This window comes from Lolium perenne, chromosome 1 (assembly GCF_019359855.2).
Source record: "Lolium perenne isolate Kyuss_39 chromosome 1, Kyuss_2.0, whole genome shotgun sequence".
NCBI lineage: Eukaryota > Viridiplantae > Streptophyta > Magnoliopsida > Poales > Poaceae > Lolium > Lolium perenne.
In genome coordinates this window covers 226,291,494-226,319,240 of record NC_067244.2, presented here as the reverse complement: position 1 = coordinate 226,319,240, position 27,747 = coordinate 226,291,494, and the positions used below count along the sequence as shown (strand labels likewise).

The 27,747-nt window shown below is 42.8% G+C and overlaps 1 protein-coding gene across 1 annotated transcript; it reads right to left on the bottom strand.

Moving 5' to 3' along the window:
- Positions 1–2,561: 2,561 nt before the first annotated feature.
- LOC127327207 (uncharacterized) lies at positions 2,562–4,923 on the bottom strand. The gene is made up of 2 exons (XM_051353977.2): positions 4,498–4,923; positions 2,562–3,790 (listed from the first exon to the last, which is right to left on the bottom strand). Exon 2 carries the CDS (start codon positions 3,767–3,769, stop codon positions 2,891–2,893), a length of 879 nt encoding a protein of 292 aa, XP_051209937.1. The 5' UTR covers positions 3,770–3,790; positions 4,498–4,923; the 3' UTR covers positions 2,562–2,890.
- Between the last annotated feature and the right edge of the window lie 22,824 nt (positions 4,924–27,747).

Below are 27,747 nucleotides of genomic sequence, written 5' to 3'. Positions count from 1 at the left end.
CGCCCAGCGGCCAGCCACCACGCTGACGAATCGCCACCAATAATCCACGTATACATAATTATATACATACGTATGCGGCATACAATTTAGTTGGATCATACGGGTTTTGTACAGGGCTACGTATACCCGTTTAGTATTAAACGAAGGGGTATCAAGCGATCTCAGCCGTCCTTGTATTTAAGTTTGCTTTGAGTTTAGGGGAGGGGTTGTAGCGGAGCAAACGCCCTCAACATTTTGGATAAATGGAGTCCTTTTAATTTTATATTTGCGGAGATATACAGAGCTAACTCTTTCAACGAATATGCAGGGCTAGTTTCATGGTCACTGCATGCATGCAACCCTAGCTACAGGCCCATGCAGTGCGGGCTGGCCGGCAAACTTTTAATCCTCTACTACGCTAGGCATATGTTTCCGGTGTGTTTTTCTTTTCTGCAGATAAGCGTTTTCTGGCTCATTCTGCCCCCACACCGCCGGCGGCCATGGCCATTGCGGCGGCGCGTGCTCTGTGAGCCGGCCATTCTCTGGAAGCGCAAAGCAGTGCATGTACGTGCTGTAAGCTGTAAAGGCCTCGATCAGTACGCGTGTTAGCTAATTATGCGTTGGTCCCGGGCTCGAATGGGTTTCTACGTGTGCCACTTTTAACAAGGTCGTGTGGATCGATGTCGCAGCGAGCGCTGCAGGCCGGCAGCGAGAGTGATTTTTACAGTGTTTTTTGCTGCTATGGTTGTACGGCGTGTCGCGCAACATGAAGCACACGCGATGCATGACAACCTTTTCATTCTCCCCATTGAGAAAAGTAAGATAAACTGTGTTTTGCTACCATCTATAGTCAAAGCTGGATATCAGGATATGGCGGCGGTCTAGGATTTTGGATATACTCTTTCACGGCCATATGGATCAGAATGTAGGTATCTGAGAGCTAACTTCGTTCTCCGTTAAATGCTGTCATTAAATTTCAATTGCAACTCATATTGCAACTCATGATTAGCACGAATCACGATGCAAATTAAATAGTGTAAGACTTGACTAAACACGAAGCTAGTTCCAAATCCCCGAAAACAATGAAGTTTTCAGCGCACTAGACTTTTGCATTATTTTCTCCTAAAAAGGAAAATAATCCCACACATCCTCACTCATTTAGCTAGCTCTTGAATCATGCAAAGTTAATAATTTGCATCAAAATATACTACTTGCATTCATGGGGCATAGGGAGAAGGGAAAAACTTTCGTTGAAACATTTTCTATAGGAAACGGGAAAAGGAGATTTCGGTCAAAATTTCGCTCAAAGTAGAAAAATCAAAGACTAGATAGTTCTAAATAGGTAAAACCACTTTCATGTCATAAACTAAGCGTACTGCACTGGTGTATTTTCTAGGTGCTAAATTTAGGGTGTCAAGAGTCAAGTGGGATCCCAACTAAGTTCCAATTTGTGTAAATTTTGCTTTTTCTAGTGTACCGTCAATAGGTTCATTATTGGTCCAAATATACATATAATAGGAGTATTGTCAATAGGTTAATTATTGGTCGAAATATTGTCTTGACAAAATGAATGGACCTTTTTTGGAGGTAGGAACTAGTATGTTCACTAACTTTCTTACCAGCTAAATCAATGAAATATTTTTTGAACTATAAAAGCTATGGAATTCCAACACTTTCAACCATTTTATGTCTTCCAGAAATGACGCTTTATTGTGTATCGTGTTTTTACAAATCTGCATATTTAAGGACCGCAACATGGCAACATGATCGATCATGTGGCTCACATGTCAATGCTACAAGAACAACCTGTTACAAATTTTACGTCATTTGAGGCTAACGATTTGGCTAGAAATTTTGAAATAAATTGGTGTCTGATGGGGGCTATAAGCAATGAGTGAGAAATATATATTTGCAAGTCAACCTAGGCATATTCACTTCAAAAGGCAATATTCTCCTATAACCACTTGTTAAACAATTTGCATGTAGGTATTTGTAATCAAGTTTCATGCACACTTATAAATCCATAGATACAAGTAAGTAAAATAGACTGGGTAGTGCCAAAAATAAGTTAGCTTGTACTACCTCTGGTCACATTTAATTGACGCGAGGCAACACTAGTTGCATGCTAGGATTAGCACCACTATGCGTCAATTTAATCCGAACGGAGGGAGAGGACGCCTAAAAAAACTGGTCATTTTTTTTAGATATGTATATATCTATAACTAAAATATATTTATATATATTTATATATATTCATATCTAGATAAAGTTGAACAATTTTTTTAGCGCCGGATGGAGCAATAGTTACCTCAAACTTGTTTCAAAGAGGCCACACAAAGATCTTACTATGTAGGAGTATGAAGCTAGCTAGTGTAACAAATTATCTATAGTTTTGTGTGATTGATACATGTTTGTGTGAAAAAAACGATATTAGTTGACAATGTCATACGTATTTGTAGATAATATAGAAGAATCGCTCGATATGCAATAAAAAAGAAGCTATATACAACAATTGAAGCAACATCTATCAGATATATATATATATATATATAACAAATAGCTTAATGGAGATATAAAGCTCAAAAAAGAAACCAAATTTGTTAACCAGAAAATCTTCCCAAACAACTTATCAAATAATTCTTACAAAAGACAATCAACGGTTACTTCTTGTACAAAAAAGAAGCAACGAATTGCATTGCACATGAGAGGGGTGCAAAAACCTTAACTTCAACATATACCCCAATACATCCAAAACAGTTCCCTCTGAAATCTTAAACCGCATCATTACTTGCCTAAAAACAGTAAAATACTGCTCCAGGAGCATTATTTGTTTATTGATCTACACGTACCTTCTTTGAGCAGCTAGATCATATCCATTTCATGATGTACGTAGTACCAATCAACCCTGGCTTCACGAGTGAAGGAAGCTTCTCGCTGAGCTCAGCGAGAGTTGACCTTGCGAGTCGTCGAGGTTATCTACGGGGAACTGATCATCGGAACCATCTTTCATGGCGAACCCTCCCTCCGGCGAGTAGAAGACAAACTGGGACATCGGGGCCAACGACAGCAGCGACGGGAACGGCGTGTGGTGGTGAGCCGCCGCCACCTGATGGTGCGGAGCGCGATGGCCGCCTAGCTCGTGCACATCGCCGCCATTGCTCCAGGCCTCATGAGCGGCGAAGTGGTGATTGTGGTATGGGCTGGCATGGGTAGCCAACGACGGCATGGAGGCGCCGTTGACAAGGCCGAGCGAGTGGCTCAGGCTCATGAACCCCTTGAGGTCGCCGTCGTCGCAGTGGTCCACCGCCGCCTTGTCGACAAGCATGGATGCCGCGTTCGAGGTGGCGTGTGAGAACGGCGGCACCATGGCCATGGCCATCGAGGAGGCCGGCTGCAGGTGGTGTCCGGAGAAGAGGTCGTCATCGTTCGGCGGGAAGTGGAGCGGCGGTAGCTTGTCGATCTCGTGCTGGGCGACGTTGAGCAGCCAGTCTACGACCTTGCTGGGCTGGTTGAGGCCGAGGCGATCCTGGAGGTCGTAGAGCTGGATGGCCGTCGGCACGGAGAGGCGCACCCGGCGGTCGCGGAGGCCCTTGACGGTCCTCACCTTGCTGTGCCGGTCCTTTCCACCGAACACCCGCGACACGCGCACGATCCGCGACTCCGTCGACGCCGACCAGTGCCGCGAGCTCGCCGCGGCCTGCAGCGCCTTGGCTGCCGCCGGGTGCTCGATTTTCCGGCGGCTGCTGGCCTGCTGCAGCTCCTCGTCGTTTCCACGTTTGCCGCTTATCATCTCAGGCGCTCATCGTCACACCTGTACATGATTGATTAATCGACCGTGAGAGACGACGATGTAGATCGACAACTAATTAATGGAGCATAAAATGAGGTTATGACGCAGCGATCGGTCGACGACAGTGCGCCTATGTACTGTGGTGGATCCATTCATGATTTCAGCAGCTAGCTAGCAGCACTGTTCCACTGGCGACGAGCAGCTTTATTCGCACATGGTGACAAGAGATGGCACCACATGGAAACAAAGCTGATTGATAATTTGTGGCTAGGACACTGTAGCGTCATACGTCGTACTAGCAGTAAACTCCATAGCCGCACTAAATAAGTTTACTGAGCTTAGCAAAGTGAGCTCATTAAAGAAGTGTATTTCAAATCTCTGCAAATAGGAGTCGACTGCAGTAAAGCACCTTCTCCAAGCTTGCCTATCCATCAAAATTCAGGTAGAATATATCTTCCGGAATTAGGGAGAGAAGCCGGCCAGAAATAATTGGGGTAGTGGAAACTGAAAAGGGATGCGATGAAAAAGAAAGTTGAAAACCACGCGAGCATCAGATCAAGATCGATCGAGACCATCTGAGATTATCTCATGGATCCGGCTGCAGGTGCAGCTCTGATTAATCAACTCGATCGGGGGATTGGAGGAGCTCAAGAACGAATACTCGAGAAGAGCAAACAGCCTACACAGATCTAGACACCAAGAAATACTAGAGTGTAAGCTATACTTACAACCATGATGGAGCAAGTGTTGGCCGGCCGAGCAAGCTTCTCCCCGTAGGTCGCTTCAAAATTAGCACTGGGTGGAGCTGAGGTAAGCCGTCGATCTCGCTGGCTGAGGAAAGCCCGGCCAATTGCCTAGGCGACGCACGCCGGAATTGGACCGGCCAGGTGGGAGATCGAGGAAGCGGGTGGCCGGTGATGGATCGATAATCACTTTGTAAACCCTAGCTCGCTAGCTGTGTCTGGATGGGAAAGGAACTGGAAAGGGATCGAGCTACTCTTGCGCTGATAGCTAACTACAAATACTAGCTGGTGTGTGCGCTACTACAATGGGAGCTCTCACTGGCGAGAACTTGTGTGGTGCCGGCTCGCTGACAGCAACTAAATGATCAGCAGCTAGCCTCACTAGCTTTAGCGCTCTCCTGTCCTTTTTACCTTGGATCTTAACGGCGTACGTGCTTGTGTTATAGACTACTCCAATCGGACAGAGATATTCCACCGCGAGTGGCCTGAAAACGATGGACGGTCAGCTCGATCAGCTCTCTCCAGTAGCTATGCGATGCTACATAGATCCTGCATTTGAATTTGAAAAATTACTACTTCCTCCGATTTTAAGTTGAACTAAAGCCAGGATAATCATTATGGATCGAATTGAGTAGTAAACACACCATAAACAGCATAATGCAAACTTTATCGGTGGACTTTCAATCTTTCATGCCCATGCCACTAATTTGCACCATACCCCTGCATAAACGGTGATATCGCCGCGCCGTCCTTTAGCTAGTTGAATAGACACAACATATTTTCTTCATATTAGAACAGGATGGATATAAGAGTTTGTGTCGACATCTCCATTTCTTTTTGACGCAAAGTGTTATCTCCATTTTAGAAATGGTTGAAAAATCAGAAATTTGTTGGCCCGTATGCAATGTCTCTTTCCCAAAATCACCAACATATACATATAGTAGAACCTTTACAAATCCTCCAGCACCAGAACCTAGGAGGCTACTCCATATAGAACGGGACCATGCTTCTTTTGAGCACCCAATAGCGGATTGGACCACCATGCCTTTTTATCTTTGGTAAGACTAGTGTCTAGCAGAAAACTTGCAAGGAAATAGCTGCGTGGATCCATCTGCCGTCTCTGTATGTAGATGTAGAGGCCGGGTGCAAGTGCCTCTGTTTTAAAACTTGGAAGGAAATAACTGCGTGGATCCGGAGACTACAAATGTAGTTCGTCCTACATGTAGGACATTTTGTGAATTTTTTTAAACCAACATTTCAACATATTAAAAAATTCTGAAAAAAATAGAAGTTGATACTGATGTATCCTACCAATGTGTAAAATCTCAACTCAAAACTCGTTGTATTTTGGGACATACAAAAATGACAAAATCTAACAATTTTTGGAGGTTCCAAAATCTGAATTGTTCACTACTTCAGATTTTCATTTTTGTTATTTTTGCACATGCTAGAATATAACGTGTTTCATGTTGAAATTTTGCAGGCTTATCCTACATGTAGGATGAGCGCTACAAAAGGACGCACCCGGATCCGGAACCATCTATGTATGTAGAGATTGGGGATTGCAACTTCCATTTGAGAAAATAATGATGTGGGAAAGAAAAATTATATTATACTAACATCTCAGCTCCAATGAGTTTTTTTAAATAGAGGCAAAATCTTTGCACCAGTATGTTTTAATTAAGAAGAAGTTAGACAGATTACAAAAAGCAACGAAAACTATTGCAAAACGGATAACACTCCCGACATTATTCCGCTCCAATGAGTAGTATATCGAGTATCTTCAAGAGATCGAGCAATTGGATATGAATTTCACCACGTTTGTGCCTAACATACCTATAGTTGAAGGGTCTATGCTAGCAAAGATAGCTCTACTATTGCTGCATTGTCAAAAATATGTGGGCGCAAGAAACTTTTAGTATATATAAATTAAAAGTGAGACGAAGCTCGGGAATAAAAAAAAATAAAACATGTAGACATGCAAGATTTTATTTGGAACGGTGAAGGCTTCAAAGGTACTGCTTAAAACGTTGTCTCTATATACAACTAATAATACGAAGTGTGTTATCTTTTGCAGGAAGCAAACCTTTTAAATTTGGAGTTTATAACGGGTCCATGTTCTGAACTTTGCTCAACAACGTGACCCAATTCGATGTTTAGATATCCTCTTTGCGTGCAAAATAAAAATTCTATGTTAATACTCATCACTCAAAATTTGCAAAAGAACGCACTTCTTATTGTACACACCGAGATCGCAGACATAAAAACACAAAAATGATAACATGTGTGCACTAAGATATGAAAAAAAGGACGTACCCAGTGCTGAGAGCTCCCGCACTGTGCGGGGTCTGGGGAAGGTGTTAGTGGCAAGCCTTACCCTCACAAAGTGCAATGTGAGGAGACCGCGACTCGAACCTGGGACCTCTCGGTCACAGGCGGTGAGGCTCTACCGCTGCACCAGGCCCGCCCTTCTGCACTAAGATATGATTCTGGAAAAAAAAAACTCTTGTAGTTCAAATCGTCAGCCAGATTAGCAATGCATTTTCACCATTGGATTTGTATCAACTGGGGCCAGAGCTGGATTCCACGTGTTTATGTTTTGATAAACTTATTTCAGACTCTTTTCTTAACAGGGACTTACACATTACATATTAATCATCAATCTATTTTACAGAAAGTTACCAAATGGTAACTCTAGTACCAATACATTGTAAACTTCATAAATCACCGGGTGGTAACTTTGAAGGCAAAGAAAAAGTGGTCACCGGGGATAAAATCGAAGATCTTGTGAAAATTATGCCGAGAGTTAAGACCGGTCAAAACGTCAAGGTTCATACTTGAGAGTCGAGCCATTTTCAAGTTTGATTTTGGAAACTGTAAGAGAATAAGATCGGGCAGCAATTACACGCCTCAATCGATTCCATTGACCAGTTTGCATACCCGGTAACAAAACTTGGAGTGGAAGGATACCTAGGTTGGTTGAGCTATACAAGGTAACCGACGATGTGATTTGATCTATTTGACTCGAACACGAATCTCATGGAGTCATCTGACAAGCCATTGCAGTTTGAATGAGAAGACAAACCGTCGCTGATGTGAAGACTAGGCGTAAACTCCATGAACAATGGTATCGTCAAGCCGTTGGTTAATATATGCGTGAATTGGCTGCTCAAAGGAACATTAAAGAACTCTCAATGCACCAATAGCGAACTTCTCCCGGAAAAAGTGGATGTCGAGCTCAATGCTCTTGACTTATGAACACTGTTTATTGGTGGCACATGAGCTTGTTAGAAATTGTTTTCAATCTTCTAGTTCTTATACTTGGAATGATGCCCCCTGGCTAATTTATTTTACCTTTTTTCTGATAAATTATGTAAGTGTGTTCAATATTAAATAAAACTAGCCGAAAGGCATTCCCTCAAGGCCTCAACAACAAAAACTAACTCAAGTATCTTCCTTTATCTTACTACGTGATATATACATCATCTCGTTGGAAGTGCCTCTAGTTCGTATTCATCATCAAGTCGACCTCCTGAAGGAAACATGCTAGTGAACTTTAAAATAAGTATGCATTGCAAAATTATACTCCCTATGAATTTCCCGTTATCGATGTTTTTTTTCCTATGAATGATGATGATATTTTTTCGAAAAGGGGAGTTTGCCCCAGCCTCTGCATCGTGATGATGCACACGGCCTTTATTAATAGATTCAACATAAATAGTTGTTTGCGATACAAAATTCACGGATCACGCATGATGGATACATAAATCAACCATCGAAACATCAAAAAACTGAAACTAGGCGAACTAAGCATCCTGTAGTCGACTAGTGTGAGACCATCCAGTCTGGGAGAAGATACCCTGAGCGACCGTCTGGAGATGGTTGCATCTAGTATCCATAAATGCCCGCTGATCCTGAGGTAGGAGTAACGCCCACTGTTGCACCCAGTGAACAACCATATGTATAACCTGCATGATATTGAAAGTATTTGGATTGTTAAACACAATATTATTTCGACATCTCCATATTGACCAGCACAAAGCAGAAACACCAATGCGTATTCTACTTTTGATTTCTTGTCAACACCATTCAGCCAATTACCAAACATATTGGTGATATTAGCAGGGCTTGGGAGATTAAAAGCAAAAAACACCATGCGCCAAAGTAACTTTGCAAAAGGACAAGCTATAAAAAGATGCTCGATGGTTTCTTGTGCCACACAAAAACAACATTTCGTACATCCTTTCCAATTCCTCTTTGCAAGATTATCTTGGTTAACAAAACTTTGTTATGAAGAAACCACATAAAAAATTATCTTTAGCGGAATTTTAAGTTTCCATAAATATTTCCGTAAAAAAGGAGTATGGTCATTCAACAAGTCTTCATACATCGATTTAACAGTAAATAAACCTGATGTTGTAAGATTCCAAGCAAAAGTATCTGGTTCATTTTCAAGAGTAACTGTCATTAATCGTCTGCATAATTGTAACCAATTTGTCCACTTATTCCCTGTAACACTCTCCTGAACTGAATATTCAGCGGTACCTGAGCTAGTACATCTGCAACTAAGACATTTCTATGTTGCACAATGTGATACAGAGATGGGTACTGCTGTGCCAAAGATTTATCCCCCATCCAAACATCCTCCCAAAATCTAATAGTCGAATCATCCCCTAATTTGAAGCGACCTCTCTTGCAAAGAAATCATCTTTCACATGCATTAGCCCCTTCCAAAAAGGAGAGTCGGTTGGTTTAACTTGAACTTGAGACATAGTTTTTGAGAGAGATATTTATTATGTAATAATTCTTGCCATACCCCTTCCTCACTCAATAATTTGAAGAACCATTTACTTAGAAGGCATCTATTTTTTAGTTCTAAAACTTCAATACCCAGACCTCCTTGATCTTTTGGCCTACAAAAAATATTTCATTTTGTTAATCTATACTTTCTCTTTACCTCATCTCCTTGCCAAAAAAATCTAGACCGATAAAAATCAAGTCTTTTCAACACCCCTTCCGGAATCTCAAGGAAAGACAACATAAACATAGGTAAACTTGTCAACACATAATTGATAAAACAAGTATATCACCATAAGATAATAGCTTGGCTTTCGAGCATCCCAATTTGCCCTCAAATCGAGTTTCTACCAGATACCAATCTGAATTTCTAAGAGTTTTGTAATGAATAGGAACTCCAAGGTACTTAAACGGCAAAGAGCCCACCTCACATCCAAAAATATGTTTATATTGATCCTCCTCTTCCCTCGCTTTTCCGAAGCAGAATAATTCGCTCTTATGAAAATTAATTTTCAAGCCCGAGATTTGTTCAAAAATACACAAAATTAATTTCATGTTTAACGCCTTTTACAAATCATGCTCCATAAAAAGAATTGTATCATCCGCATATTCTAAAATTGAAATACCTCCCTCAACAAGATGCGGGATTAGGCTTCCCACTTGGCCATCCGCCTTAGCGCGCTCGATTAATATGACCAACATATCTACAACAATGTTAAAGAGGATAGGGGAGAGAGGGTCACCCTGTCTCAATCCCTTCCTAGTTTGGAAATAATGTCCAATATCATCATTAACCTTGACATCGACACTCCCGTCTTGTACAAAATCTTTGATGAAACGACACCATTCTGGAGCAAAACCTTTCATTCTCAACGTTTGTTGCAGACATGACCATTTAACCTTATCATAAGCCTTTTCAAAATCAATTTTAAACAACACCCCATCCATTTTCTTCGAATGCAACTTATGGATAGTTTCGTGTAATATAACCACACCTTCCAGAATATGTCTACCCGGCATAAAAGCCGTTTATGTGGGTCTAATCACTTTCGAAGCAATCTCCGTCACACTATTAGTACCCACTTTAGTAAACACTTTGAAGCTCACATTTAGTAAACAAATAGGTCTTTATTGCTGAATTTGAACCACATTTTCTTTTTTGGGTAGTAGTGTAATGATGCCATAATTCAGTTTATATAAAGACAACTCCCCACTATGCAACTTACTAAATAGCGCCATTAAGTCAATTTTTATAACCTTCCAAAAGTTCTGATAAAATTATGCGGGAAAACCATCCGTCCCAGGAGCCTTATTATGCTCCATCTGAGAAATTGCTTCATGCAGCTCCTTCTCAATAAAAGGAGAAGTAAGAAGATTATTTTCCTCCATAGAGAGTTTTGGTATATCCTGATTGTTGTCTTCTATTAGATCAACAGTGGATGAAATTGGTTCTCCAAAAAGCTTCTTATAAAATTCAGAAATATAAACCTTTAAGTCTTCATCACCAACAATAGTCCCTTCCTCTTGTTCAAGTTGGTAAATTTTCTTTTTTCCTTTATTTGCCATTAGCAATAAGGTGAAAATACTTAGTATTACTCCCCCCTTGTTGAATGTGTTTACTTTCGCCCTTTGCGCCCATTTGGTCTCCTCATCTCTCCTTAGCTTAGTGACTTTTTCATTCGCATTTTTCAAAGTATTCCTCTCGGCTTGTGAGAGAGGAGTGTTTTCTGCTTTTAAATCAAGGTAATCTATAAGAGCAATTAGTCTGCCTTTCTCTTTTTTAAATTACCACTCATACTCTTATCCCAACCTTTCAAGAATCGTCTCAAATGTCTAATCTTATTTTGCCAACGGTCAATAGGATTACGACCTGTATTAATAGAATTCTATTCCTTTGATACCATCTCATAGAAACCCTCATGTCTTAATCAAAACAACTCAAAAGAGAATCTAGATTTATTCCCATTATGTGCTTTTATACCAGAGTCTATTAGGAGAGGGGTATGATCAGAACCAGACCCTGTCCTAGATAAGGCTCTCACCGACACTAATGGAAATTTCTGTTCCCAATCAACAGTTGTCAAAATTCTATCCAACTTCTCATAAGTAGGATTATCTCTTCGACTAGCCCATGTAAATTGTCTCCCCGAAAGGGCAATCTCCCTTAAGTTGAGAGATTGAATAATAGCATTAAACATAAAAGGCCATCTAGCATTAAAATTATCATTATTTTTCTCTTCCTTTTTATAATGATGTTAAAATCGCCCCTACCATCATTGGGAGATCTTGATTATCACACATCCTTACTTACTAGCTCAGCTAAGAAATCTGGCTTTTGTGCTTGGGCAGCCCCATAGACAGGCACAAAGTTCCATTCAAAACCATCTCTCCTACATTTCATGTGCATGCGTACAGAAAAGTTTCCAGTGGTAACTTTTAGTACATCCATAGTATCAGAGTTAACTCCTACCAAGATTCCTCCAGACCTCCCTTGAGGAGGTAAACAAAACCACGAAAAATTGAAAGGGCCAGCTAAGTGATTTAAGAAAGGAATTGCAAAATTTGATCTCAAATTGCAAAATTGAAAGGGCCGGCTAACTGAATGATGATGATATACAGCTTAAGAATGTTTGTCTTCTCCAAATCCTTGACCATAAGTGAACCTAGAGATAGCCATGCACGCATGCATTCATGCACCATCATCCTCATTAAACTGCACCATTGATTATTCTCGACCAACATCTCTCTGGCACCATTGGGGCGCGCATGGCTGCATCAGGCTGCTCATAGTGGGGAGTAACTTAGACTAGTAACATATGCCATGTTACTAGTCTAGGTTACTACCTTCATAGTGGGTAGTAACTTATATGTGGTGTCATGCATTGTGTTATTTACTAGGAAAAAAGTCCGTGCGTTGCACCGGAACAATGAAAAATGGTAAAAATGGTGTTGCCATAAAAGACAAGTAATTATATTGAATATTTTAGATCCTAGAAAATCTCAGCATTCAAAATTATTTTCTGGTTAATGGGACAAAGTGAATTTCTCAAAATTAAAGTAAACCTCCTTCCGGACTTCTTCTGCATAGGTTGTGTTTGTCAGCTAAGGGCGGCCCAGCCTGGGCCAGGTGGCGGTCATCCTCAATCTGCTCCATGTGTAGCAAAATTTCCCCAATGACCCTATTTAGAGGTGCAGAACCTCTATGTTACCAAGAGAAGACACCTTATGAATTAGACTCTTTTTTATCTATCTTGTACCTGCTGAAATCAATCAAAATATTGGAGGACAAACTCTGCATGGTTTCTTCAAGCGATTTATCAATAGATGGTGCGCTTAAATAACGGATCTACGAAGACATGATTCAGTCTACGTGCTTAGCCTCCTATGATGTAGCCGGTGGTATAGAAATATAGAATCCCGGGCTTTCCGCCGGTGCTGCTTGTCATCGGCGGCTACGACCCGCTGCACAACTGCTTGAAGCGGTACTGTACCTGAGCGGTCGAAAAAGGAAGGCTTCGGTCCGTCTGTAACGGTGGGGCTACCAGAAGTCCAGAACTCGCCGCCGTCATCCAACTTCATCTTGACGAGATACTCACGTTGGTAGTCTTGTGCGGCAGCAGCATTGACGCCAACCGTCCGGACGCCTACGGCATTGGCGAATCCGGTTGATCGAACTCTATCGATTATAGCCCCACGAGGATCTTGGATGTGCGCGCCGGTGTGTCGTGCGCATAGCGCCATAGCCGTGGTGATCGAGCCTGTCCTATAAATCATCGAGCTTCCGGTCATCATTGTCATGATCGGAGGTAGCTTCGTCCTACTATGCCTTGAAGCCTGGTTCCACCCTTCTGCGATGAGATCTCCGTTGCCTGCGGCTGCATCACGCGACTTGTCCCCGTCCATCCTTAGGTCCTTCCTAAGATGCGATCTGTTGCCTGCGTGCTAGCTGATGCGTCTGGATGTAGTTTTTCTTCTCGGTTCCAGTTAAATATATATAACCATCATGTGTGCATCATAATCTGGCCACGCAGGAGCGGCTCAGCCTGCCGGCGTTGGTGTCGGTCCGGCGTTTCCGCCGGAGTCGCGGAGAAACGCCTGCACAAACTCGATCCGGTCGCGCAGCAGCGCCATCTCGTCGCCGGCTTGGAGGGGCACTTGGGCCTGGGTTCTTCGCTTCTTCATGGATGGCCGTGATCTCGTGTCTGGTTGATCTGTCGTTCTCGATGTCTCGTCGTGCTCACCTATATATGTATCAAAGCGGTGATAGTTTGGAATGTCCCCGCTACGGCGCTACGGAAGCCATCGACAATACTTGACGACGGTGAGAACTATCAGAGGGAACCAGCTGTCATCGCCTTTACCGCCGCCGATGTTCTAACGCCGAGAGTTTCCGTCGATGTCGTCTGGCCAAGAGTTTCCGCCAATGTTGTTTCTCGCCAAGAGTTTCCGCATAAGACGTCTCCCGAGCGTTGTCTAGACTTCAGACCTTATTAATAGATCATCGTCTCTCGATGCGTTTTGACGGCCTTACCGGGACGAGCAATGAGATATATATGCAATCTAAGCCATAGCCCTAGCTACCTATCCGGAACAGACTTTGTTTACCATACGCAAGTGTACCTAATCTTTTGTTTGATCGGATGACCGGATCAGAGTTTGCTTGATGTACGCTGCGCTCGGCACGGAAGTTCGACCAACGGACGAAGACGCCTGAACGGAGGACGAAGGCGCACTCATGACGGACGAAAGCGTAATAGACGGACCGAACCACGGAAACGTTAGCTCCTTTATTATTAGGTATAGATTATGTTGTAGACTCATTTTGCCTTGGGGTGTGTGATGTTATGGTAACATAGCTAGTTACCACCTCACTCTCTTTCTTCATTTATTGGCATGCCATGTCACCAAAATGACTTGAGATGTGTGATGTTACTAGCTATGTTACTCTCACTATGAGCAGTCTCACTGCATGACTGCAACATAACACCCAGGGGAGCAGCTGCCAGCAAGAGCTTGCAGAAAGCTAGCCTTGGCAGCAAGAGCCAGCCACCATTGATTAAGCTTATTAAGAATGTTCGATTTGTGCAAACTTTCATTTACTTACAGCTATAATGGGTCATAAAACAAGCCATAACGTAGGGAGAGAGAGAGCGCGCGCGCCATGCATTCATTCATGATCCTCGCCATTGATTATTCTCGACTACCATCTCTCGCCATTGGGGCACGCGTGGCTGCATCACTGCATCACTGCAACATAACACCCAGACGAGCTACCAGCGCGTGGTTCCAGAGAGCTGGTGATGGCAGCATGAGCCGGCCACCGCGTCCACAAACAGGCATCCCCTGACCGCCCTGAGCAGCCGCAGCTTATCAACAAGCATCGATCCCACCACCGTATTTGGTATATCTCTTTTACCGTCGATCGCCGGCCGCTTCCCCCGCGACCATGTTTCTCCGGCGACACAATAATGATTAGGGATCGAGCCAACTTGGCTCAAGAGTCAAGAAATATGGTCCTGATTTACGGTTGCGTGAATGGTCTGTCTGTACGTACACCCCAGAATGCATTCATGCTGCTGTGAAACATCAATGGGAAGCCATATGCAGGATCAAGGACGAGGGCGATTAGCATTGTGCATCCGACCAAGTACAATCAAACCTAATCAGTGGATGCATCTTGGCCGGAGCTGTGGTCTGTGGATTAATGGATCCTTGGACACATCTACTAGGAGCAACTGCGATGTCTGTACTCTGCATCACGTACTGCTGAGTGAGTGAGCACACCTTGTCATCGTGCATATATGCATGCATATATGTACAAATTAAAGGACATGAATGCTGGGGCTGTCTCGTTTAGACGTTTCCTTTTCACTCCGCTAGCTCATGGATGAGAGAGAGGTGGTGGTGGTGGTCCTTTTAAAGAGAGAGAAGATCAATGGAGGTTTATGCGCAGTGGTGAGGTGAGCCGGGCGGCCGCTGGCTAGGTAGCGAATTAAAGGTGGCCATTAAGATTTGCAGTGAGTGCCCCGCGCTCCTGCATGCGATCGATAGATCGGTCGATGGGGATGTTCGAGCATGCATCACGAGGTCGGCCGATCTATCGAAATCCAACCCTACCAAGATTTTTAACATGTGGATCGGAAAACTCCTCGATTCGCTAAACCCCCCTTTCTTTTGTCTGAAATTCGCTTATGATCTTAGATCATATGCTCCCTTTACGAAGGAAACTTATTTGACAATGTGAAAACGCCCGAGAAAATTTTCCACGTGTGAAAAAAGAGGGGAAACAATTCTCGTTCAAATCCGTCTGACCGCCAACACACCAAAAGTCTTTTTTCGTGAAATGATTGCTGCACACATTGATTGTGACGGTGTCCACGCAACATGTTTTTCTAGATCTTTTTTGACATTTCTAGATGCACTTAAAATATATTTTAAATAAAGGAAGCCTACACACACCTTAGAGCCAAAACGCTGCTCTGGCAATCTTCCCACGAAGATACTACTACGTCGCGCACTTCGTATGTGTTTTCACTATCACAAGCGAGGCCGGTGACAAGGTATTAACTAGTTAATGCCTACAGATTATAGACTAGGGTTTAGTTGGAAGTAAAGGGCAAGTAGATCTCGAAGGTTTCAGCCGAAAAGTACTCGACGATTAAGAAACTAGGGTTATGTTGACAATTGATTCGATCCTCTCTTCGTCCCTCGACTCCCCCTTATATAGGAGGCGGAGCCGAGGGTTTCGTATTACACAAGATTACATATTCCGGGAGACTCTCTGAGTTCAACCCGTAAAGTTACACATCTCTATATTTCCTAATACAACTCTATCTTTCCTAAATATTGATTGGGCTTCCGAGCTTCATATTCTTCGCCTCGTGGGCCTTCAATAAACCCCGGGTACTATCTTCGGCAGGCCCATTGGGGATGCCTATGTCAGTAGCCCCCGAGATTTTACTTGAATCGAAGAATGAAGGAAAATCTCCAACTTTATAGTCATCAAATAACTTTTCAAACCATCATATATCTTTGGATATACAATTATATATTGTACAAGGATAATGGTAATTGGGGCTAGTTCATCTGACGGATCAGGTACTAGTTAACTGCTCTAGTGGCAATCCGCAAAATCCTACTTCAAGATCACGTCTCTGGACATGATCTCGGAATACTAGTGTTAACTCGGCATGTGCCGCTTAAGGTCTTACCATTTGTCGAGTCCCAGTCATGTTTTATCGAGTACCTAACGCGTCCGTTAGGATTTTTCTTCGTATCTGTTGATACGGAAAAAAAGTAGCAAACCGACGCCAGAGACGGTGCCACGCCGCTCAGAACAGATCTGGGGTCTTACCTTCGCAAAGTTTTGCGGCATTCAGAGATTATTCGCGGTTTTTAGCGCTCTGAGAATATATTGTCGAGTGATTTTTCGGCTGTTGGAATAGCACATTTTCTTGAGTCAACGGATGACTTATCTTGTCTTCCAGATGGGAGTATATAGAGAGTTATTTGTATAACTCGAGATGTGCCAACCAATATATTTTATAATTTCATCGGGCACGCGAACAGCGTTCCCGATGGGAGTAGCCCCCGAGGCTACAGCCAAGTGCTTGTGCTTGGTTGTAGGCTCACCGTTTTAATATCTTTCTTGTGACTATATTGAAAACCTCTCGAAATCTTCCATATTTATCGGGTGCGCGACCAGCGCTCCCGATGGGAGTAGCCCCCGAGGTTATGGACAAATGCTTGCATTTGATCATAGGCTCTCGTCATTTCTTTCATGCAGAATTCGAAGATTGTTCTTTTTTCTTAAGTAGCCCCCGAGCATTTGAGCAAAAACTTGTATTTGATCAAAAGCTCTCGAAATTATCATCAATTCTATTTTGTCACTCATTTCGCATCACCGTTGTCGAGTTTTTCCTTTGTCCAAGTGACATCAGTGCTGACGTTAGCCACGATCCCTGTATTGGGAAAACACGAGTTCTGTCCTGTCACTGACTGGTGGACCCAAAACCTGTGGTAGTTTGACACGTTACGCAAGTGGGGGACACACGTCCTCCGCTTTTTCTGGCACGTTTATTGTAGCGCCTGTCCAGTTCCTTCTCAGTAAAAATACACTTTTACCCCTTAGCCACGTGTGAAGCATCAAATCCATTACTTCTCCATCCAACGGTGCGACGATTGGCAAATTTTCTATATAAAAAGCCTTCGTCTTCCTCCGTTCTTCCCCTCGCATCGCCGTGATACGTCTCCAACGTATCCATAATTTCTGATGTTCCATGCTTGTTTTATGACAATACTTACATGTTTTGCTTGCACTTTATAATGTTTTTATGCATTTTCCGGAAGTAACCTATTAACAAGATGCCACAGTGCCAGTTCCTGTTTTCTGCTGTTTTTGGTTCAAGAAAGGCTGTTCGGGCAATATTCTCGGAATTCGACGAAACGAAGACCAAACATCATAATTCACCGAGACGGAACAGGACACCGAAGGAGACCCGGAGAGGAGACCCAGGGGCCCCACACCACATGGCCGCGCGGGCAGGCCCCTGGCCGCGCCGGCCTATGGGGAGGGCGCCCTGGTGCCCCTCCTGCGCCGCCTCTTCGCCTATATAAGCCGTTTCGACCTAAAAACGCGATACCAATTGACGAAACTCCAGAAAGACTCCAGGGGCACCGCCGCCATCGCGAAACTCCAATTCGGGGGACAGAAGTCTCTGTTCCGGCACCCTGCCAGGACGGGGAAGTGCCCCCGGAAGCCATCTCCATCGACGCCACCACCTCCATCATGCTCCGTGAGTAGTTCCCCCATGGACTACGGGTTCTAGCAGTAGCTAGTTGGTACTCTCTCCTCCATGTACTTCAATACAATGATCTCATGAGCTGCCTTACATGATTGAGATCCATCTGATGTAATCGGTGTTGTGTTTGTTGGGATCCGATGGATGATACATTATGATTAGTCTATCTATAAAGTTTGTGAAGTTATTGTTGCTGCAATCTTGTTATGCTTAATGCTTGTCACTAGGGCCCGCGTGGCATGATCTTAGATTTAAGCTCTATACTTATTGCTTAGATTGTATCTACAAGTTGTATGCACATGTCACTGTCCGGAACCAAAGGCCCCGAAGTGACAGAAATCGGGACAACCGGAGGGGATGGCGGTGATGTGAGGATCACATGTTTTCACGGAGTGTTAATGCTTTGCTCCGGTGCTCTATTAAAAGGAGTACCTTAATATCTAGTAGATTCCCTTGAGGCCCGGCTGCCACCGGCTGGTAGGACAAAAGATGTTGTACAAGTTTCTCATTGCGAGCACGTATGACTATATATGGAAAACATGCCTACATGATTAATGAATTGATGTTCTTTCTTAATGCTTTATCAATCCTATCAATTGCCCAACTGTAATTTGTTCACCCAACACTTATCACTTGTTATTGGAGAGTTACCACTAGTGTAGATCGCTTGGAACCCCGGTCCATCTCTCATCATCATATACTTGTCCTATATGTCATTGGAAGTAGTATCAACTATTTTCTGGTGCCATTGCTCCTGTGTTACCGCTGCTGTGTTACTATTACTATTGCTCTCATATTACTGCTGCTTTCACATCACCCCTGTTGCTAGTGCTTTTCCAGGTGCAGCTGAATTGACAACTCAGTTGTTAAGGCTTATAAGTATTCTTTACCTCCCCTTGTGTCGAATCAATAAATTTGGGTTTTACTTCCCTCGAAGACTGCTGCGATCCCCTATACGTGTGGGTTATCAAGACTGTTTTCTAGCGCCGTTGCCGGGGAGGCATAGCTCTACTCATAAGTTCACCTGGGGAGTACACTCTACCTCTCTCTGTTTTTATTTTATTTTATTTTGTTTTGCTTAGTTTACTTTTGTCTAGTTTATTTGTGCTTAGTTTATTTCTGTCTAGTATTATTTTGCTTAGTTTGTTTTTGTCTTGTTTTACTTTTCTCATATACCCAAAAATCCATAAAAATTTGAAAACCCTAAAAATTAAAAACTGTTGTCATGGGAGAACATAACCTACTTGGAGCTTATAGAATATTATAATAATTATAGAGAATCAAGAACTGGTAAAGTAATGAGTGCTATGATAGAAAAATTGAATACAATTGCTAAAATTTTGCTTAAACGCCATGATATAAATTGTTGCTCTAAAGAGGATACTAAACATCTGAAATTTCAATGTGGCTTTAGTGAAGAAGTTTTAATTAAGAACTATAATTGGAATAACTATATTCATCTTGGGTTTGAAGAGGTAGAACAATTTGTCATATTTATGGGAGCCTCTGAGATAGAATCCTTCATGGCTAAAAATTATGAAACTTGTGTTGTTTGTAAGGACCTTAAAGATTATGTCTCTTCTATCCTTAATTTTTGCAATGAAAGTTACACTGATAATCCTTATATCATTGATTATAAAGAGAGACTCATTAATGCACAAGAATGCACTCACAATTTGCAGGAACCTGTGGAAGAAGAAGCTGATGAACCTGAAAGCTCATTGGATGAAAAAGAGGAGGAAATTGATGAACCTGAAAGCTCATTGGATGAAAAAGAAGGGGAGAGTGATGAACAAAAGGAGGAAGAATGGATTAGCTACCCATGCCAACCTTCTAATGAGAGTAACTCTTTATCTCTTACACTATTTGATTGTCCTCCATGCTTACCGAAAGAGGTTGAATGTTATGTTCCCGTGGATTCTCTTGAAATAGTACCTATGAGTAATACTTGTGAGAATAATTATGCTACTGTTATTTATGATAATCCATGCTACTTTGATAAATCTTATGATAATGCTTTGTTTGTGCCTGATGTCGAAATGCATGGTACTAAAGAGTTTTGTTTAGCAAATGTTTATGATAAAGCTCTAGATGATGGTCCTATGTTACTTGATAATATTAATTGTACTACTAATGAAAATGGGATTGGAGAGTTCTTGACTTTATCTAGGAGTCCCATATCTCTTGAGATTGATCAATCATCTTGTTATATTATTGATAAAAGTGTGTTCGAAAGTTTTAATCCCACTATTTTTGAGCTTGATAAAAATTATGTGTCTATGGATCATGAAAAGAGTGCTTTATGTGACAGTTATATTGTTGAGTTTGTTCATGAAGCTACTGAAAATTATTATGAGAGAGGAAAATATGGTTGTAGAAATTTGCATAGTACTAATACACCTCTCTATATGCTGAAATTGTTGAAGTTACTCTTGTTTAATCTTCTTATGCTTGTCACTTTGTTCTTCATGAATTTATTTGTGTACAAGATTCCTATGCATAGGAATTGGGTGAGACTTAAATGTGTTTTTAATTTGCTTTTTGATGCTCTCTTTTGCTTCAACTCTTATTTCTTGCGAGTGCATCATTAAAACTGCTGAGCCCATCTTAATGGCTATAAAGAAAGAACTTCTGGGAGATAACCCATGTGTTTATTTTGCTACTGTTTTGTTGTGTTTTGGAAGTTGTTACTACTGTAGAAACCTCTCCTTATCTTTATTTTATTGCATTGTTGTGCCAAGTGAAGCCTCTAATCGAAGGTTGATAATAGATTTGGATTTCTGCGCAGAAACAGATTTCTATCTGTCACGAATCTGGGTTCTTTTCTCCGTAGGTAACTCAGAAAAATCTGCCAATTTACGTGCGTATTCCTCAGATATGTACACAACTTTCATTAGTTTTAAGTTTTCTGATTTGAGCAACGGAAATACCTCTTTAAAATTCGTCTTTACTGGCTGTTCTGTTTTGGCAGATTCTGTCTCTGTTTTTTGCATTGTCTCTTGTGGACTTTAAACAAGGCTTTCTAGACGTGGAGAGCTGTAGCTAATGTTTTATTGAGTTCTTGCAATGTGTCACTACAGGACCAAGGTGGATTAAAAAAAAATTAGTACTAACCCCTCTAATGAAGTTTATGAGAAGTTTGGTGTGAAGGAAGTTTTCAAGGGTCAAGAGAGGAGGATGATATATGATCAAGAAGAGTGAAAAGTATAAGGTTGGGGATGCCCCCGTGGTTCATCCCTGCATATTTCAAGAAGACTCAACGTCTAAGCTTGGGGATGCCCAAGGCATCCCCTTCTTCATCAACTTATCAGGTTTCTTCTATTGAAACTATATTTTTATTCGGTCACATCATATGTGCTTTACTTGGAGCGTCTGTGTGTTTATTTTCGTTTTGTTTATGTTTGAATAAATTCGGATCCTAGCAATCCTTGTGTGGGAGAGAGACACGCTCCGCTTTTTCATATGAACACTTGTTCTTCGTTTTACTTTTAATGTTCAATGATAAAAGTTGGAAGCTACAATACTTACGGTTATTTGGTTGGAAACAGAAAATGCCTCATATTGTCTTGGATAATTTGACACTCGGCAATTGTTTTGAGCTCTCAAGTAGATTATGATTAAGTTTTTTCATGTAGTTTAAACCTATTAGTGAAGAACTACCATAGAGCTTGTTGAAATTGGTTTGCATGATTGTTCTCTCTTAAGGTCTAGATATTTTCTGGTAAAAGTGTTTGAGCAACAAGGAAGACAGCGTAGAGTATTATAATGCTTGCAATATGTTCTTATGTAAGTTTTGCTGTACCGGTTCATACTTGTGTTTGTTTCAAATAGCCTTGCTAGCCTAAGCCTTGTATCGAGAGGGAATACTTCTCATGCATCCAGAATCCTTGATCCAACCACTATGCCATTTATGTCCACCATACCTACCTACTACATGGTATTTCTCCACCATTCCAAAGTAAATTGCTTGAGTGCTACCTTTAAACAATTCAAAATTTATTACCTCTGATTTGTTTCAATGTTTTATACCTCATGAGGAAGTATGTGGTGTTTATCTTTCATTCTTGTTGGGCAACTTTCACCAATGGACTAGTGGCTTCATCCGCTTATCCAATAATTTTGCAAAAAGAGCTGGCAATGGGATTCCCAGTCCCAAATTAATTAACAAAAATGGACACTCCTCCATGGTATGTGATTGTTGGACGGCACCCGAGGATTCGGTTAGCCATGGCTTGAGAAAGCAAAGGTGGGGAGGAGTGTCATCATAATAAAACTAAAATAAAAAGGCACTCCTTCATGGTATGAGATTGTTGGCAGGCACCCGAGGATTCGGTTAGCCATGGTTTGTGAAAGAAAGGTTGGAAGGAGTGCCACCCAAAAATAAAATAAAATGGGAGCCGCTCTTTGAAGGTTTGTCTGGCAAGGGGGTTAGAGTGCCCACTACCATTCGTTGACAACAACAAACACCTCTCAAAACTTTACTTTTATGCTCTCTTTATGTTTTCAAAACCAAAGCTCTAGCACAAATATAGCAATCAATGCTTCCCTCTGCGAAGGGCCTTTCTTCTACTTCATGTTGAGTCAGTTTACCTACTTCCTTCCATCTTAGAAGCAAACACTTGTGTCAACTGTGCATTGATTCTTACATACTTGCTTATTTGCATTCATCATATTACTTTATGTTGACAATTATCCATGAGATATGCATGTTGAAAGTTGAAAGCAACTGCTGAAACTTATATCTTCCTTTGTGTTGCTTCAATGCCTTTATTTAGAATTTATTGCTTTATGAGTTAACTCTTATGCAAGACTTTTGATACTTGTCTTGAAAGTACTATTCATGAAAAGTTTTGCTATATGTTATCTATTTGTTAGCAACTATAGATCATTGCCTTGGGTCACTTCATTCATCTCATATGCTTTATAATAGTATGATCAAGGTTATGTAAGTAGCATGTCACTACAGAAATTATTCTTTTTATCGTTTACCTACTTGAGGACGAGTAGGAACTAAGCTTGGGGATGCTGATACGTCTCTAACGTATCCATAATTTCTGATGTTCCATGCTTGTTTTATGACAATACTTACATGTTTTGCTTGCACTTTATAGTGTTTTTATGCGTTTTCCGGAACTAACCTATTAACAAGATGCCACAGTGCCAGTTCCTGTTTTCTGCTGTTTTTGGTTCCAGAAAGGCTGTTCGGGCAATATTCTCGGAATTCGACGAAATGAAGACCAAACATCATAATTCACCGAGACGGACCAGGACACCAAAGGAGACCCGGAGAGGAGGCCCAGGGGCCCCACACCACATGGCCGCGCGGGCAGGCCCCTGGCCGCGCCGGCCTATGGGGAGGGCGCCCTGGTGCCCCTCCTGCGCCGCCTCTTCGTCTATATAAGCCCTTTCGACCTAAAAACACGATACCAATTGACGAAACTCCAGAAAGACTCCAGGGGCGCCGCCGCCATCGCGAAACTCCAATTCGGGGGACAGAAGTCTCTGTTCCGGCACCCTGCCGGGACGGGGAAGTGCCCCCGGAAGCCATCTCCATCGACGCCACCGCCTCCATCATGCTCCGTGAGTAGTTCCCCCATGGACTACGGGTTCTAGCAGTAGCTAGTTGGTACTCTCTCCTCCATGTACTTCAATACAATGATCTCATGAGCTGCCTTACATGATTGAGATCCATCTGATGTAATCGGTGTTGTGTTTGTTGGGATCCGATGGATGATACATTATGATTAGTCTATCTATAAAGTTTGTGAAGTTATTGTTGCTGCAATCTTGTTATGCTTAATGCTTGTCACTAGGGCCTGAGTGGCATGATCTTAGATTTAAGCTCTATACTTATTGCTTAGATTGTATCTACAAGTTGTATGCACATGTCAGCATCCGAACCAAAGGCCCCGAAGTGACAGAAATCGGGACAACCGGAGGGGATGGCGGTGATGTGAGGATCACATGTTTTCACGGAGTGTTAATTCTTTGCTCCGGTGCTCTATTAAAAGGAGTACCTTAATATCCAGTAGATTCCCTTGAGGCCCGGCTGCCACCGGCTGGTAGGACAAAAGATGTTGTACAAGTTTCTCATTGCGAGCACGTATGACTATATATGGAAAACATGCCTACATGATTAATGAATTGATGTTCTTTCTTAATGCTTTATCAATCCTATCAATTGCCCAACTGTAATTTGTTCACCCAACACTTGTCACTTGTTATTGGAGAGTTACCACTAGTGTAGATCGCTTGGAACCCCGGTCCATCTCTCATCATCATATACTTGTCATATATGTCATTGGAAGTAGTATAACCTATTTTCTGGTGCCATTGCTCCTGTGTTACTGCTGCTGTGTTACTATTACTATTGCTCTCATATTACTGCTGCTTTCACATCACCCCTATTGCTAGTGCTTTTCCAGGTGCAGCTGAATTGACAACTCAGTTGTTAAGGCTTATAAGTATTCTTTACCTCCCCTTGTGTCGAATCAATAAATTTGGGTTTTACTTCCCTCGAAGACTGTTGCGATCCCCTATACTTGTGGGTTATCACGCCGCACTTCTGCTCTCGCTCCAAAAATCCCCCATTGCACCCAACACTTCCTGAGCACAGCCAAACTCTCACTCATGCCTTCACCATTGTTGATGCCACCCCGCGCAAGACTCACCAGGCACAGCACACCTGAATCCAAGATGGAGGCGCAAGATCTGGGAACGGGGGAGTGGGAAAGATCCAAGATTTCCAATCAGGACATCAACCTGATGAAGAAACTTGGATTGATGAAGAAGAAAGACGCTCTTCGCTTCCCCAGTGAGGAGAGCTACCCGACACCTCCTATCGAATATCGGGTTAGCTTCGTTGACCACGTACCTTATCCGCAGCCTCTCTGTTCCCATCCATGATTTCCTCCGTGGCCTTCTCTTTGTGTATGGGTTGCAGCTTCACGAGCTGACTCCCAATTCCATCCTCCATGTCTCTATTTTCATTACTCTTTGCGAATGCTTCCTCGGAGTCCATCCTAATTGGGCTCTATGGAAACGCATCTTCTGCCTCCGCCGTAATGGCTCCCACAACATCACCTACAACATAGGTGGTTTTGTTATTTGCGTTCGCCCTGATGTCGAATATTTTGACGTCAAATTCCCCGACTCCGTCCAAGGGTGGCGCAAAAAATGGTTGTACGTCCACGAAGAATGCCCTGACTCGGTGGAATACAACATTGCTCCTTTTGATGGAGGTGCCAAAATTATTCGCCGCCGATCTTGGGACGCGGAAGCCACCGAGGAGGAGAAAACGGCGACAGAGGCGCTGATGTCCCGTATCCACGAGCTTCAAAATACCCGCGGCAAGGAATTTTCGGGTATCCAAATTATGGCGTATTTTCTTAGAATTAGGGTGCAGCCTCTGCAGGCTCGCAAAAATCCCCTCTGGATGTACGCTGGCGAGGAAGACGTCGATCGGCTCTCCAAGGATCTTTCTGTAAAGTACTTGGAGAAGCTTGTCCGAAGAATTTCATCGCTCAGCAAGAAAGATGTCATTCCATCCTCTTGCCGCGTGGAGCCATATAGTGGCGCCAACGCCCTCCCCAAGGTAAATGTTGTCAAGTACTTTTTGTTTTGTTCTTTCGAATTTTTATCATTCGTCGACTACTATCTTTAACATATGTTGACTGCCTGTTGCTGTCTTCTCTGGTATAACTTTTTTGTCGATATATGTTATCTTGCAGAAACACCAAGTTCTATCTTCTCTTCCTCCTCTTCCTGAAGACTGAAAAGTCGAAGAAAGAACCATCGTCACCGACGAGCCCCAGGGCACTTCTCGCCCTGAGAGCGAAGTTGCGGGTTCTCACAAATCCGCGGCTTCCTCTGAAAGAGAAGTAGATTCTGAAGCTACCGAGTCGACACATTCCCTTCCTTCTGCTGCTTCTCCGACGAACAAGCGGAAAAGGGATGAAGTCGCAGACTCCGGAGCTTCCAAGGTTGATAAGTCCCTTCTCGAGGAAATCTCTCCCGAGGAAGAGGAACAAACCTTCAACCCTTACGATGATGCCCTCGTCAGCTCGTAAGTTTATGTCGCCTTTTTCTTGTTGCAACCGATATTTTGCTTGTCTTGTTTCTTATACTTTTGCTTGGTGAATAGTGGCGAGGAAGAAGATCCTCCTGTTAACGTGACTGCTCAAACGAGACGGTCACATACTTTAGTTCTGTCGGAGACTCGCCCCGACGAAACCTCGCCTCCTCAACAAGATGTAGGGCATCCGTCTCCTGTTGGGAGCCCTCGAGCCTCATCGCCAAAGAGAGCAAGGATTGAGCCGTGCAAAGAGTACACTCTTTTGGCCAGTAGTTCTGCTACTCCTTCTATGGACGATGTAAGTGCTCTGCTCGCTTTTCTTTTTTTTTCTATCGAACTTTTCTTTTCTTGTGTAGTCTATCTCATCTCGATAATTTTCCAGCCTCTGATGAAAGAATTTGTTCGTCTTGGTACCCAATTTATCGGGTACCGTGACCTTGCCAATCAATTGAAAGGTACTTTACTCTTGCTTCCTTTTTGTCGAGCAAATTTTTCTCTTCCTTTGTTTCGTATCATAACCTTGTTGCTTCTTTATTTTTGCTCAGAGGATCTGTCCAGGGCTAATAAACGCGCTGATGACCTTGCTCGCAAGCTGGAGCAGAGTGAAAAAGCTCGCGAGAAAGCTGAATCAAACACTGCCGCTGTCGAGGATCTTTGAAGAAGACTCCATGACGCGGAACATACTCTGAGCGAGAACATCACTCAACACCGTGCCTGCGAGGAAAACGTCATTGCCTGTTTGGAGTCGCAGAATCGGCGCTTCGTGAGTAAGTTTCCTAACCAACTTGCTTTTATCTTGAGTCATTGCTCGACCATTCTTTTTACCGACTTTGATGTTTTGCTTCAGTAGGGAGGATGCACCAAGATTTTGAGCTCGAAAAGCCCACAGGTGACCGTCTTCTTGACGCCCTGTCGCTTCTTGAGATTCATGGAGACGAAGTGCGCCAGAGTATCTGCGACGCCAAGTCGGTGTTTTCTCGTCTTTTTCCCTACTTCTTCGCGAAGAAGGAAAAACCCGAGACCTTCGCTACTTTGGCTAGGCAATTTATTCCCGAAGAAGACCTCGGGCTGGGCCTTCGGCAAGAAGGATTAAAGATAGGCGTTGAAGGTACCATTGCTTCTGGCGTACTCTGTGACAAGAGAGTGCCACAAAAGCTAAAAGGCAGGTTTTATAGGACAGCTATCCGACCTGCGATGTTGTATGGCGCTGAGTGTTGACCAACGAAGAGACGACATATCCAACAGTTAAGTGTAGCAGAGATGCGCATGTTGAGATGGATATGTGGCCACAAAAGAAAGGATCGGGTACGGAACGACGATATACGGGAGAGAGTTGGGGTAGCACCGATTGAAGAGAAGCTGGTCCAACATCGTCTCAGATGGTTTGGACATATCCAACGGAGGCCTCCGGAAGCGCTAGTGCATAGCGGACGGATAAAGCGTGATGAGAATGTTCAGAGGGGTCGTGGTAGACCAAACTTGACATGGGAGGAGTCCGTTAAGAGAGACCTGAAGGTTTGGAATATCGACAAAGATTTAGCCATGGATAGGGGTGCGTGGAAG